Genomic DNA, 15449 nt, shown 5'->3' on the forward strand with positions numbered 1-15449 from the left:
ATATATTATGAAGCCTTGATTTTAATTTTAATTGGTGTTGGGGTAATGAAACACTTTCCATTGAGACGGATAGTCCACCCTGAGCCTTTACGGTGGTGCAACAAAGCTCTAAAATATTTATCAGCCCATGTGCCATCTAACGTCACCCCATGGCTTGTCCCCTGACCTCGGCCAGTTTTTCAAGTTCGGGATCATCAGTATAACTTGGGCAGGCACCTGGCGATGGTTTGCCCCCATCAGGTACATGGAGGTGAGGAATGGTCGCAATGCCTGCCACAAGTGTGGTAAAGCCAGTGAGCTCATTGGGAATTTTTCTTTAAAATCTCCTGCCTCGCTTATAGCAAATCGTCACTCAGTGATCGATTGATCTGGAAGCATCAGTGCTTTAATGTTTAAATTTCCCCCAAATCATAGTCCTTTAAAGTTTGTGGGCCCAACTCTCCTCAAGGTTTCCACCAGACTCTTGCTGTAACTTCAACAGTCCAGCAGAACCCACAAGGCAGGGGCCTAGTTACACTGAGCCCCAATGGCTCTGGGAGGCCCCGGTTGGCCTTGTAAGGGGAAGACTGTTCACTGCTGTTACAGGCCCAATGATCTCAGGAGGGGGGACCTGGGACAGGGTCTCCACATGCCAAGAGTTTCCACTTCCCCGACTCATTCAGTGTATTACTCAAGATCGTTATGTTGGAACATAACAGATGAGTACAAACAGGTCCTAATATATAATCAGTGGTAATTGCAACTGAGTTCCTGAATCCACCCTGTCCAGCAGGTATATTTTGTTCAAAATCCCCATCTTCCCCTTTAAAGATTCAGTTTCCTTGAGGCTGTTGACAGTCCTGGGTTTGGGGATTTCCTAAGCGAGTCTATTGTGTGGCCAACGATTCAGGCTAGACCTTCTCACTCCTTTTTAATTGTCTACAGTTTTTGTATAAAAACAGGATCACATGTCTGTGATATTTGTATGTTCCTTCCCTGTGGCATCAGCTGAAATGATACAATAGACCCATTGTGCTGAGGTGAGGTACTGCTCAAATGCTACACAGTTATCTCTCACAGTTTTTTTAAAAATAGTTTTGGCATTTATCCCTTATATGACTCTATAAGTCATTTACAGCACAGAAGGAGGCCATTCGGTCCAAGCTGACTCTCCACGGAGCTATGCAATCAGTTCCACTCCTCTGCTTGATCCCTGCAGCCCTGCAAGTCTATTTCTCTCAGGTGGCCATTCAACTTCTTGAAGACATTGATCATCTTCACTTCCATCACTCTTGTGTGCAGTGAGTTCCAGGTCATTACCACCCACTGCATTAAAAAGAAATAAAAAGTGCTTCCTCATGATCCCCCTGCGTCTTTTTCCCAAAACTTTCAATCTGTGTCTCCTAGTCCTTATACCATTTGTTAATGGGAACACATTTTCCTTGTCTAACTTATCTAAGCCTGTCATAATCTTGTACATTTCTTTTAAATCCCCCCTCAAGCTCCTTTGTTCTAGGGAGAACAAACCCAGCTTTTCCAACCTAACCTTTCAACTAAAATCCTCCATCCCCGGAACCAGTCTGGTAAATCTCCTCTGAACCCTCTCAATGACATTCACATCCTTCCTAAAGTGTGGTGATCAGAACTGGACACAATACTCCAATTGGGGCCTAACCAGAGCTTTATAAAGGTTCAGCATAACTTCCCTGCTTTTGTAATCAATGCCTCTATTAATGAAGCCCAAGATTTGTTTTTATTCTTTCATGGGATGTGGGCTTCACTGGCGTGTCCAACATTTGTTGCCCATCCCTAATTGCCCGTGACACCTGAGTGACTTGCTAGGCCATTTCAGAGGGCAGTTCAGAGTCAACAACATTGCTGGGGGTCTGGCATCACATGTAGGCCAGACCAGGTAAGGATGGCAGATTTCCTTCCCTAAAGGACATTCGTGAACCAGATGGGTGTTTTCAACAATTGATGATAGTTTCATGGCACCATTACTGAGACTCGCTTTTAATTCCAGATTTTTATTTATTAATTGAATTTAAATTCCATATGCTTTACTAACCATTCTCTCAATATGTCCTGCCACCTTCAAAGATCTATGCCCATGCACTAGCATTGGAGGCAGTTCAGAAAAGGTTCAGTAGGCTGATTCCTGGGATGAAGGGGCTGTCTTATCAAGAGCAGCTAAACAGGTTAGGCCTTTAGTCATTGGAGTTTAGAAGAATGAGAGGTTATTGAAACATATAAGATTTTAAGGGGGCTTGACAGGGTAGATGTTGAGAATATGTTTCCATTAGTGGGGGAATCTTGAACTAGGGGACATAGTTACAGAATAAGATGGCACACATTTAAAACTGGAATTTTAAAAGGAATTTCTTCTCTGAGGGTGGTGAATCTCTAGAATTCTCTGCCTCAGAGAGTTGTGGAGGCTAGGTCACTAAATATATTTAAGGAAGAAGTAGATAGATTTTTGAAATCTCGGGGAGTCGAGGGTTATGTGGAGCAGGCCCAAAAGAGGAGTTGAGCCCTGGGACAGATCAGCCATGATCTTATTGAATGGCGGGGCAGGCTTAAGGGACTGAATGGCTTACTCCTGCTCCTATTTCTTATGTTCTTATGTCCCCCCAGGTCCCTCTGTTCCTGCAACTCTTTAGAACTGTGCCATTAAGTATATATTGCCTTTCCCTATTCCTTATGCCGAAATGCATCACTATCAATATTCCTGCTCTGAAAACATGCCATGCATGATGGTATATTGCTAGATCTACCATTAAAGTGAAATCATTTAAGACAAACAGAGTGAGTACGAATTCTGCCCCCTGTAACTCTGGCCTTGTGTTTCCACGATTTCCTTCACTTCACCATCTTCTACGTCTTAAGCTCTAGAGTTCTCTCCTTAAACCTCTTCGACTCTCTCTCTCCTCCTTAAAGATGCTCTGTAAATCCTACCTCTTTGACCAACCTTTTGGTTTTGTGTCCTGATATCTCCTTATGTGAATCAGTGTCAAATTTTGTCTGATAATGCTCCTGTAAAGCATCTTCGGACATTTTACCATGTTAAAGGCACTGTTTAAATGCAAGTTGTTGTTGGTGTGGTGGTGGAACGGTGTGATGGCATTACCTTCGTGACTGGAGTTAGAATCTCATCCTGAACCATCCGTGAAAATCTCCTCTTATCATTTACCTGTTGGCAGTAAATGAGTTTGGATAGATCTCAATCCAGCTCTTACTAGGCAGCAACCACACTTAATACAGTACAAACTTGCACAGTGTTGACAATCTTTCTTGAGGGGGGCATACTGAACAAACAGGCTGGTTAAGGCAGTTAAGACAGCTTAAAGACAGTTTCACCATCATGTATTTATGCCTGAACCAGACAGACAAGGATAAGCTGTACTCTGCATCCTGCCTGTTCTGTGCTTGATACTTCATGCAAAATATTTTAAAACAATGACCTCAGTTTCCTATTTAGGCTTATGATAACACGTGAGTATTACATCATCACAACGCAAGGCAGGATTAATTTTTCTTACACCTGCTGCACTTCCCTAGAAAACAGACACTGAGAAATGATGGAGGTGCTGATTCCAGCAGTGAAAAGATACTGGCATATATATGATAATGATGGATGTAAGCTAGGAGTGAGATTACTGTCCCGCCATAATTTACCCTCTACAAGGGATGGGAACAAAAATTAGACTATTAGTTTTATTGGGTATACATACAAATGAAAATAGCCATTAACTCTTGCCTGATATTTCTATTTAGATGCATTCCTTTCCTTCTCCACCCCCCAATATTCCAACGGAATTGTTCCCCTTACCCATTCAGTAAGTCATGCAAGATATCCCCCCTGTGGCAGTAATCCAATGGCTTGGTTTGGTTGTTCTCTGTGTGAGCCTATACAGAGAGCATTGCCGTGCTGCTAAGCTGTGTGGGCCATCAAAGCTAGGCCCAATCCTGTCCTCACCCAGATCCATGCAATCACTCCCCTCCTGCAACCCACTGAAGCCAAAACCAAGATGACTAGCCGGCATCTTGAAACACACCTTGCTGGTGATTAAATCCATTGAGCTCTGGTGCATCCAAAACAGTGCTTCCTGCAGCATTGAGGTAGAGATTTGGTTTTAATGTTTAATCCCTAAGGCTGCATTGCTAATGTACAGAAAAAAGTTGTCATTTCATTGCCTCCATTTACTGCAAGGCCTCACAATCAAAGAGGATGAATACAACAGATGTACAGCAGTAGTGGAGGGGAAGAAAAGTAGTTCCAGTTGTAATGATACCCCTGGACATAAGGCATTAGTGTTGTGTTGCTGGTGTGAAAGACACTGAAGTAGTAACATTGACCAGAAACTTAACTGGACAAGCCATATATATACAGTGACTACAACAGCAGGTCAGAGGTTGGGAATTCTTCTGACTCCCCAAAGCCTGTCCACCATCTACAAGGTAAAAGTTAGGAATGTGATGAAATACACATGCCTGAATGGGTGCAGCTCCAACAACTCTCAAGAAGCTCAATACCATCCAGGACAAAGCAGCGCACTTGATCAGCACCCCATCCACCACCTTTCATATTCATTCCCTCCACCACCGATGCACAGTAGCAGAAGTGTGTACCGTATACAAGATGCACTGCAGCAACTCGCTAAGGCTCTTTCGACAGCAACTTCCAAACCTGCAACCTTTACTACCTAGAAGGATAAGGGCAGAAAATGCATGGGAACACCACCACCTGCAAGTTCCCCTCCATGTCATACACCATCCTGACTTGGAACTATATTGCTGTTCCTTCACTGTCACTGGGTCAAAAATCTGGAACTTCCTCCCAAACAGCACTCTGGGTATACCTACCCCACATGGACTGCAGCGGTTCAAGAAGGCAGCTCACCACCACCTTCTCAAGGGCAATTAGGATGGGCAACAAATGCTGGCCTTGCCAGTGACACTCACATCCCATGAAAGATTAAAAAAGTAATGAAAGAAGCCTAGAATTCACTATCAGTGGCGAGAAATGGGGATAACTCTGCAGGTCAGTATAGAGGGGAATGAATAATTTCCTTTTGTCCAGAAATGTGCAACTCATGACAATGAAAGTTTCTTGAACGAATTTGTGCTTCCTACAAACTTCCCAAACAGATAGCCATTTGTCTCAATTTTGGATTGGCACGCAAACCCTCTTCAGTCCAACCTTGGATTATTGTCCTGCCTCCAGTTTCCTTGGGTTGGAAATCCATCTCCAACATTTCTCCCCCACTCTCTGAAGTCCTTACATTGTTCCTCTCCAGTTCCTCTATAGCAGTGGTTATTGTTGGGGACCCAATTTGTATGCCCACCCTATCCTGGTGTAATTGACAACTGTCCCAATCCCAGGATCAACCTTTTCCTTTTTGTTCCTTCTCCCTTTTCACTACACAAACTAGTCCTGGATATAGTTATCTGGTAAACAAAAATCAAAACAAAGGTAAAAGGAAATCAAAACAAGTTTGATGCATTTAAGGGGAAGCTAAATAAACACATGAGAGAGAAAGGAATGCTAGTATTTACGGATAAGAATAGATGAAGTAGGATGGGAGGAGGCTTGTGTAGAACATAAACACTGGCATAGATCAGTTGGGCCGAATGGCCTGTTTCTGTGTGTAAATTCTATGCAGGTTTCATTTTCAAGGGGCTTATTTGGGCTGAATTTTCCTGATTGGTTCACAATCCCAACATGGGCCTCAATTTCAGGTTGGGAACCAGGAAGTGGCCCTGGCGGAATGTCGGTCGCGATCTTCTCAGAAGCAGACAATTAAGAAGCTGCCTCTGGGAGCCATGTCCAATTAAAGACAGAGACCAGACTAGGAAAACAACAGGCCCAATCAATCAGAGGGCCCACACTAATGTCTGGCCAGCAGCCCCGGGGGAGAGGTGGGTGCTGCCGATGTAAGGAGGAGAACATGAGGGCACGTTCCAGATGGAGGCGCCCTCTGAAGAATTATGAAATTGTAAAAGAATAAGTGTGGCCAGAGCTATCAGGTCATCAGTGTGGCTGGCCTGCAGCCATAGCTGTGGCCTTCTAATACCCGTGACTCTGGAAGGGTAGGATATTTAAACAAGGAATCGATGGCCCCCAGCCTGCTGCCGGGAGGCCACCTCCAGGCAACAGCTGGGCTTTGGCCTCAGTGGGAGGCCATCTGCCGATGGGAAGATCCCTGTGGCTGCACTAATTTTCCCCCAAGTGTTCACTTAATGGAGCCTTATTAGCTATTAGTCTCTGCCAGGTGGGTGGTCTGTGATCAGACCTCACCTCCGACAAGATCGCTCGGAGCTGCCCAGACATGAGATTCTCTCATTTGTCTTCCGGTCTCACCTTCAAACCCATCTCCACCGGATTGGGAAAATTCAGCCCTCAGCTTCTAGTTGAAGTGATTAATGTCAGGTTGTGTCTTTTGCAGGATCAAGTTATTGGCGATACAGGAAGTGCTGCATGAAGATGCTTTAGATAAGGTAACTCCCTCCCTGTTTTGTTTAGTTTTACATGTGGAATGTTTTCACTGTAACCAGAGAAGGCTTCACATGTGAAAATACTCCAACAACTTACTCAATTTAAAGAGAAATTTTCCTCAGGGTAATTTCCGCCAAGCCCTCAGATTTCTTTCACTGGGTGCTTTAGCCAAGGTTGTGGCCATATTGTGCAGGTTAGCACTAATATAGTGGGATATTTTCCATTCAAAGGATCTCTGTATTGGTGGTGTGATGTGGCTGAGGACATGGTGTATATCCTTGCAGTCAAACATTACAGTCATTCTTTGGTTAGCAAGTAATGGTCATATGTTGCATTATGAACTTTAACCTGCTGAGTGTTTTCAGTATTTCTGTTTGAACAATGTTCAGTTACTGAATAAACTGTGACAAACATCAGGTGAGGGAAATGCACAATCAGGAGATAGCCAGCTTTGTGACCCCCTCGCTCAATGAGAGTTTTATTCACAAAGTAAATTAATTCTAGTTTCGAAAACCATTAGGATCCTTAGTCCTAAAAATAAAAAAAAAATGCAGTAGGGAGGAGGTCCAAGATATGCGTGAAGTTGGAGCAGGGTTCCTGTGCCCAGTCAAAGCTGACCCCGGGAGGCCTGAACCATATCTAGGTCCAGGCCTCATTCAAACAGAGGCTCCACTGCAGCTTTCCGGTTGTGGGAGGGTGGGAAATGGGCCAGCTCCCATACTGAGGTGGCCAGCAGGATCAGCCTGTGAGAGGGGAAGGGAACCCGGAGGAGGGAGAAGAAAGACAATTCAGGGGGTCTGAATCCCAGGTTGAGGAAGAAAATAATCATTGGTGGCGCAGGGTTGTGCAGTGGGGTGGGGGAGGTGTTGTGCGGTGGGGGGGATTGTGTGGGGGGGGGTGGATTATTGCGTGGGGGGGGGGAATTGTGCAGGGGGATGTGGGATTGTTGGTGGGTGTTTGTGGTGCGGGGCAGGGAGAAGTAATCCAGCGAGGCACAATTCAAAGGAAGCAAAGAGACAATACTGAGGCAGGGGAGTAGGAGGAGAGCAAAGCCAATGTGGGATCGGGGCAATCCGGGGGCTGGGGTGAGTGAGGGAGAGGCAATATACAGACAGGGGCTGGGGTCGGGGTGGTGAGTGCTCAAACGCTTCAGCAGTGGAGTAGGTATTTTTTTGTTGCTCCTGCTCCTCTTAGGAGAAAACTAAAAAGTAAAGAAATTCTTGGAGCCCCTTTATCAGCAGCCTGTTCGCATCAGGAACTCAATATGCAAGCTCATGGGGACAAAGAGTTAGACTTGATGAGCCAAATTTCCAAAGCGGGGTCGGAAACCGGACACCTGATGAATTCCAGCACCTGACCACTCACCTGCATTCCATCATTCCTGCGAAGCTTTTTTAAAATTGTAAATGCCAGAATTAGACAGGAGGTGAGTTTGGTGCTCAGTTCGTGGTGCCGAGTTTCTCCAGGAGGCAGGAGCTGTCTGCCAGGTGCCATCAGCCATGTCCACTGCCTTGCTGAAGAGAGCAGGCAGCTCCTTAGAGAGCCAGCAGTATCCCCGGCAATGGATTAAAACAAAAAATGCTGGAAATACTCAGCAGGTCTGGCAGCATCTGTGGAGAGAGAAACAGCGTTAACGTTTCAGGTCAGTGACCCTTCTTCAGAACTAGCAAAGGTTTTAAGCAAGTAAAGCGGGGGTGGGGCAAGAGATTACAAAAGAGGTGTTGATAGGACAAGGTCACAGAGAATAACTGACCAGAAGGTCATGGAGCAAAGGCAAACGGTATGTCAATGGTGTGGTGAAAGACAAAGTGTTAGTACAGAGAGGGTGCTAATTGACAGAAAAATGAACAGCCGAGGCCCCAAGCACAAACATGAAAAAAGCAGTGGGTAGGCACTGTAGAAACAAACTAAACAAACTAAAATACAATAAGCAAATAAAAAAATAACTAAAAATAAAAATAATAAGGGGGGGGCCCATCATGGTCTGAAATTATTGAACTCAATGTTCAGTCCAGCAGGCTGTAGTGTGCCTAATCGGTAAATGAGATGCTGTTCCTTGAGCTTGCGTTGATGTTCACTAGAACACTGCAGCAATCCCAGGACAGAGATGTGAGCATGAGAGCAGGGGGGTGTGTTGAAATGGCCAGCAACTGGAAGCTCGGGGTCATGCTTTCGGACTGAGCGGAGGTGTTCTGCAAAGCGGTCACCCAATCTGCGTTTGGTCTCCCCAGTGGAGAGGAGACCACATTGTGAGCAGCGAATACAGTATACTAAATTGAAAAAAGTACAAATAAATCGTTGCTTCACCTGAAAGGAGTGTTTGGGGCCTGGGATAGTGAGGAGAGAGGAGGTAAATGGGCAGGTACTACATCTCCTGCGATTGCATGGGAAGGTGCCGTGGGAATGGGATGAGGTGTTGGGGGTAATGGAGGAGTGGACTAGGGTGTCACGGAGGGAACGATCCCTTCGGAATGCTGACAGGGGAGGGGAAGATGCGTTTGGTATTGGCATCACGCTGGAGGTGGCTGAAATGGTGGAGGATGATCCTTTGGATATGGAGGCTGGTGGGGTGGAAAGTGAGGACAAGGAGAACCCTGTCGCGGATCTGGGAGGGAGGGGAAGGGGTGAGGGTAGAGGTGTGGGAAATGGGCCAGACACGATTGAGGGCCCTGTCAACCACAATGGGGGGGAATCCTCGGTTGAGGATAAAGGAAGACATATCAGAAGTGCTGTCGTGGAAGGTTGCATCATCAGAGCAGATGTGTCAGAGACGGAGAAACTGGGAGAATGGAATGGAATCCTTACAGGAGGCAGGGTGTGAAGAAGTGTAGTCGAGGTAGCTGTGGGAGTCAGTGGGCTTATAATGAATATTAGTAGACAACCTATCCCCAGAGATAGAGACAGAGACCTTGAGGAAGGGAAGGGAAGTAGCAATGCAGGCTAGATGATGGTCAAACTGGCACGAGTAGGTCCAGGAAAGGTCAGCTTAAATTAAATGAAGAGAAAGTTTCTGATGTCCCTGTAGCGAACCCGACAGCTCATGCACTATATACACCAGACTGTTAGGGTTCGCAGAATTAAAGATTGAAAATTCTCATTGCAACTGCACAGGCCCCTTAACAAGCTGCTTAAAGGGCTGTTAATTGGTGTCGAGTGTATTTCCCGTTCCCTTCCCCCACTCCACCGGCCCTTTGAAAATTCAAAACCATCCTGGAGACGTTGGCATCCTGAAACAACCTCCAGGACCGCGATTTTACAATCCCGCCTGCACAGGTTCCTGACCCTGCAGTCCTTTGAAAATCCCAATATCCTCCCGGGACTCCAGGGTATTCAGTAAGTGGTCCCCAAAAGCAAGAACTTGGACATTTCTTGCTTAAGGCATTGGTGAGTGTTTCTAACAGAACTTTTTCTCAGCAGATGAAATAAATGAGCGAGTGACGGTGTAAAAGTGGTGTGCTTGATGCACCAAGTGACCTTTTCTAGTTTAACCTGCCCTCCTGGTATGTTTTACACAAAATCACTGCAACTATATCATTAGTTTCCATTCCACATTCCCAACCTTCGACCTTTCACCTCAGTGGCCTAGTTAACCCCAAATCACTGGCTGGAATGCAGTTTATTCACCCTTGCTGCTGAATGTGCTCTCTCCTCGTGATTAATTGAATTCTAAGCCTGAATCACACTCGCTGAAACTCAAGCTGGTGCTAAATGCTGATGTGAAATATTTATCATGCTTTTGAATATTTGTTCAATGTTGACCTGTACTACTATCTGTCACAGTTGCATGTTACTGCTGTTTTCTCTCCCACTGTAAATCCTGACTGCAATGGGACCCAAAGCTGCAGCACTCACTGTTTCTGTAAATATTTAAATCAGCATGGCTTAAAGAGAGAGAGAGAATTATAGGTGTGAATCTTTCGCTTCAGCTGTCCCTACACCTGGGAGTGCAGATAAGGAAATTCTGCACACCTGTGATTTTTTCAACTGGAGTTCAAAATTTCTTGATCAGCGCTCCAAGTGCGTGCACAAAACACTAAAGTAGGAAATCCAAGCCTCCATTTTGTGTCTCCACTGATACTGCCAACTCCTTGCTGGGGGATGCCATTCCATGGGCACCAACTGCCCTCTAGCACCTTGCTCAAGTGACCATTCTTCATGAGGCAGCCTATCCAGTGAGTCCCAACAAGTTATTGCACCATGGGAGAAATACAGCCGTGCCTGGAACTGTGCTTGACATGCACACATGCCCAGCAGGAGTCATCAGGAGCGGGGGAAAGCCCTCCCTATCTCAGGAAAACTGAGGTCAGATGCAGCAACCTACAGCTAACCTGACTGAGATCCACAAACTCAGCACAGACCAGCAATTAAACCCAGAAACTTCCTGGCTCGAGTGACTCATATAACACGGGGAGTCTATTTACAAACTATGACAGGAGTGCCAAGCAATGCAGTCTTTAAACTGTAAACAGTCAGGGCTTGCAAATGATTAAAAAGGAAACACCATCAGTGACTCACAGAAACCTAGGCAGCTCCTCCTTGCACAGTCATCGGGAGCCATTGGTCTAGAACGTTCCTCCCTGGCCTTGTGTAAATTTTTCTTGCAGTTCCTGTTTCAAGATTCTCAATTAACAAGGTACACTTCACAATCCAGCTGAGGCAGGCTGCCCTGGAGTGACTACCAAACAGGGCAAGGGCAATGGGAGAATGAATCTGTTCCACAGATGGACTCCTTGAGGGTCTGTTCTGGATGAGTTTCCTCATTTATTTTTCAACTATACTTTTTTTCAAAACCAGCTTTGGTCCATTTCAAAGGAGATTTAAAACAAACTGAAGAGTTTGGCCGCAGTGGGGCTACTGAGCTGAGGTGCATGTTGCGTGGAACTGACACAATGAAGGAAGTTCCCATTGAAGGTCATTAAAACATCTACACATGCATTGTATTGGAGCCTGAACCAAACAAACCTCTGAGTTACTGTCCATCACTCACATTTTTAACCCCTCCTTGCTCCACTTTTGTAGCATGGTGGATCTCAGTCTTGTTGCCACTGAGTGGAGACTAGACCCTCGCACCCATGAAGGAGGGGGAATTCTCAGGTTTATGTTAACTCCTTGCCTTTCCTGCAAACTCAACCCTTACCTTCTGTGACTGGTTACAAAACAAAAAAGGCCTTGGAGAAGGTTACCCTCCAGTCCTGTTGTCATGAGTTGTGGGATTGGGACAGGGACAGAGAGGGAAGGAGAGAAGAAAGAAATAATAGTCTCGCCTTCAACAACAAATAAAATCATCAACAGGAGTGAGGAACTGTCTGGATCAGTACCTGTTAGTGATTGGTCAGGACGGATTAGATGAATCAGTGCCTATCAGTGATTGGAGGAGAGGGATTTGGTGGGTCAGTACCTGTTAGTGATTGGGCAGGACATCGCTGCAGGAGTTCCTCAGGATAGTGACCTCAGCCCAACCATCTTAAGCTGCTTCATCAATGGCCCTCCCTCCATCAGAGGTGGAGATGTTCACAGATGATTACACAATGTTCAGTCCCATTCATAACTTCTTTGGCCTCCTTATCTCGAGAGACAATGGGTAAGTGCCTGGAGGTGGTCAGTGGTGTGTGGAGCAGCGCCTGGAGTGGCTATAAAGGTCAATTCTAGAGTGACAGGCTCTTCCACAGGTGCTGCAGAAAAATTTGTTTGTCGGGGCTGTTACACAGTTGGCTCTCCCCTTGCGCTTTTGTCTTTTTTCCTGCTAACTGCTAAGTCTCTTTGACTCGCCACACTTTAGCCCCGCCTTTATGGCTGCCCGCCAGCTCTGGCGAACGCTGGCAACTGACTCCCATGACTTGTGATCAATGTCACAGGACTTCATGTCGCGTTTGCAGACGTCTTTAAAGCGGAGACATGGACGGCCGGTGGGTCTGATACCAGTGGCGAGCTCGCTGTACAATGTGTCTTTGGGGATCCTGCCATCTTCCATGCGGCTCACATGGCCAAGCCATCTCAAGCGCCGCTGACTCAGTAGTGTGTATAACTTGGGGATGTTGGCCACCTCGAGGACTTCTGTGTTGGAGATACGGTCCTGCCACCTGATGCCAAGTATTCTCCGGAGAAAGCGAAGATAACTCCTCAGATACTAAAGCAGTCCATGCCTGCATGGACCAAGACATGGAAAACATTCAGGTTTGGGTTGATAAGTGGCAAGTAACATTCTACTGCGGCTACAAGAGCAGATCAGAGGCTGGGAATTTTGTGGTGAGTAACTCACTTTCTGACTCCCCAGACCCTGTCTGTCATCTACAAGGTACAAGTTAGGAGTGTGATGGAATACTCCCAATTGCCTGGATGAGTGCAGCTCAAACAACACTCAAGGCACCTCAACACCATCCAAGACAAAGCAGATTATTTGATTGGCACCCCATCTACCACCTTAAATGTTCACTCCCTCCACCACTGGTGCACAGTGGCAGTACAGTGTACCATCTTCAAGATGCACTGCAGCAACTCGCCAAAGCTTCTTTGACAGCACCTTCCAAACCTGCAGCCTCTACCACCTAGAAATATGAGGGAGCAGGTCCATGGGAACACCACCATCTGCAAGTTACCCTCCAAGCCACACACCATCCTGACTTGGAAATATACTAGCATTCCTTCACTGTCATTGGGTCAAAATCCCTGAACTCCTTCCCTAGCCATTCAAGAAAGGCGGCTCACCCTCCTTCTCATGGGCAATTAGGGGTGGGCAATAAATGCTGGCCTTGTCAGGTATACCCACATCCTGTGAACACATTAAAAAAAGAAAGGATTTTGTGGGTCAGTACCTGACAGTTTGGCTCAGTTGCCTCCATATTGGAGAGTCTTGAGTCTATAACCTGAGCTGACACTCCACAGCATTACTGACCAGCACTGTGTTGTCAGAGATGCTGTCCTTGGATGAAAAGTTAAACCAACATCCTACCTGCCCTGTCAGGTGGATGCCAGTGATCCCATGGCTTGATTTGAAGGAGAGCAAATGCTCTTCCAGTATACTAGCCAGCATTTATCAAGCCACCTAAAGGAGATTCAAAGGGTCATTCATTTCATTGCTGTTCATGGGACCTTGCTGTGTGCAAAATGATGGTTGTGTTTCCCTACATAACAGTGACTGTACTTGAAATTAATTGTATGTGGTGTTTTAAACTGTTTGTCAGAGATTTGAGAAAGAATCTCATAACTATAGGTCTTTCCTCTTCACTTACCCATTGAGCTACTGTGCCCATTAACATTTCCACCAGTAGAGAATGCTAGGTAAGTCACATTATTAACCAGCTCTAACGTTTGATTTCCCTAGATATGCTTGGAGCTCGAGAAACCTACCATTGCTACAGTGCAAGAATGGAAAGGGGACCGTGGCAACTGGAAGTATGTTGTGTTAGACACCCCACTAGGACAAGAAAAACAGGTACCTTCACGAGAAAAATTATTTGCCTAAATTATCAGTCCCACCCTAATCATACAAACAGCAAGTTGTATTTATAAAGCACCTTTAACATAGTAAAACATCAAGGCATTTCACAGGGGCATTAACAAATAAAATTTGGCTCTGAAACGCATGAGATATTAGGACAGGCGACCAAAAGCTTGCTTGAAGAGGTAGGTTTTAAGAATCATCTTAAAGTGACGTAGGGAGGTGTTTGGGAGGGAATTCCAGAGCTTAGCACCTAGGCAGCTGAAGGCATAGTATAGCGATTAAAATCGGGGATACGCATGAGGCCAGAATTGGAGGCGTGCAGAGATCCTGAAGGATTTTAGAGCTGGAGGAGGTTACCGAGATAAGGTGGGGCAAGGCCATGGAGAAATAGACCAGAGCCTTTGATTCAACAGCAATCTGTGACACTATGACTGTGCAATCTGTACAAAATCTCATTGTTTTTACCCTGACTTCACAATTTTTAAGCACTGTAAAGGCCTAAAAGTGGGTTTAAATTTGAGACAACATTACATTACAATACATTTCAAAAATGCCATGTGGAATCCTTGGTTTTAGAAATAGGATTGTAGAGAACAAAAGGAAAAGAGGTGAGACTAAGCCCACATAAATCATTGGTTCAGCAGTAGTTAGAATATTGGGACAGAATTTCCATTGCAGTTCTCTTGATCACCTTCCATAACTTCAGCAGTGGATTAGCAAAGACCCTGAAGATATAATGGAACATCTGTTACCCCAGCGTCCACCAACCTTCAAAGTTATGGCTATTTAGTGGGAAAAATCAGATACAAAGCCTCAAGCACAAAGCACAATAGGATAAATCATTTCCTGTGGTGGGGAGGCCATGACAAAGGGTCTTGATTTAAAATAGTCGCTGAGAAAGTGAAGAGAGAGGTGAGGAGAAGCTTCCATGTTTGTTTCTTTCCTTGCTATGCTTTTCCTTCTTGTCTTCCTTTCTTCCTCCCCTCCTCACAACAGCTTCGCTCATTTGGTTTGAGGGTCGATGGAGCATGGAATGCTTTGCCACAGAGATCATTAAGGTAGAGACCCCCATTGCATCATTGAAGGGAAGAGTAGGTATGCATTTGCAGCACAGGAAGACAAAGGACTGTTGAGGGAGAGTGGAGCAGTGAGAATAGTTTTAGATTACCCGAGCAAATAACTGGCACAGTTAGGATGAACTGAATGAAAGAACGAACATTCATATAGCCTACCTTGGAGCTGTTAACTTCCATGGTTCTAATCTCATGCTCTGACCCTACTTTCCTGGCTTAATTTGAAGTAATAGGTTTTGTTAATTGTAATTAGTTGAATGGTGTACACCACCTGGGGATTCACTATAAATAGGAACAGACTGAAACTGTGGTTGTTGTGTTAGGAAGTGCATGTTTGTAATGTGTATCGCTAAATAAATGCTTATAAAATTGTATAAAGATTGACTCCAGTTCTATCCTTTATCACCTGGACTTCCAAATTATAACAGGTTGTTTACCTGACCTAATTTTACTCTAGGAT

General features: G+C 45.4%; 1 protein-coding gene across 2 annotated transcripts in view; it reads left to right on the forward strand.

Moving 5' to 3' along the window:
• Positions 1 to 15449, forward strand: part of LOC137379245 (endonuclease/exonuclease/phosphatase family domain-containing protein 1-like) — a 59249-nt gene that overhangs the window by 18392 nt on the left and 25408 nt on the right. For both annotated transcript variants that reach the window (XM_068049957.1, XM_068049956.1), the window contains exons 3-4: positions 6426 to 6477; positions 13797 to 13907. In XM_068049957.1, coding sequence (XP_067906058.1) covers positions 6426 to 6477; positions 13797 to 13907 — 163 coding nt within the window. The remainder of the gene's footprint in view (positions 1 to 6425; positions 6478 to 13796; positions 13908 to 15449) is intronic.

This window comes from Heterodontus francisci, chromosome 17 (genome assembly GCF_036365525.1).
Source record: "Heterodontus francisci isolate sHetFra1 chromosome 17, sHetFra1.hap1, whole genome shotgun sequence".
Lineage (NCBI taxonomy): Eukaryota > Metazoa > Chordata > Chondrichthyes > Heterodontiformes > Heterodontidae > Heterodontus > Heterodontus francisci.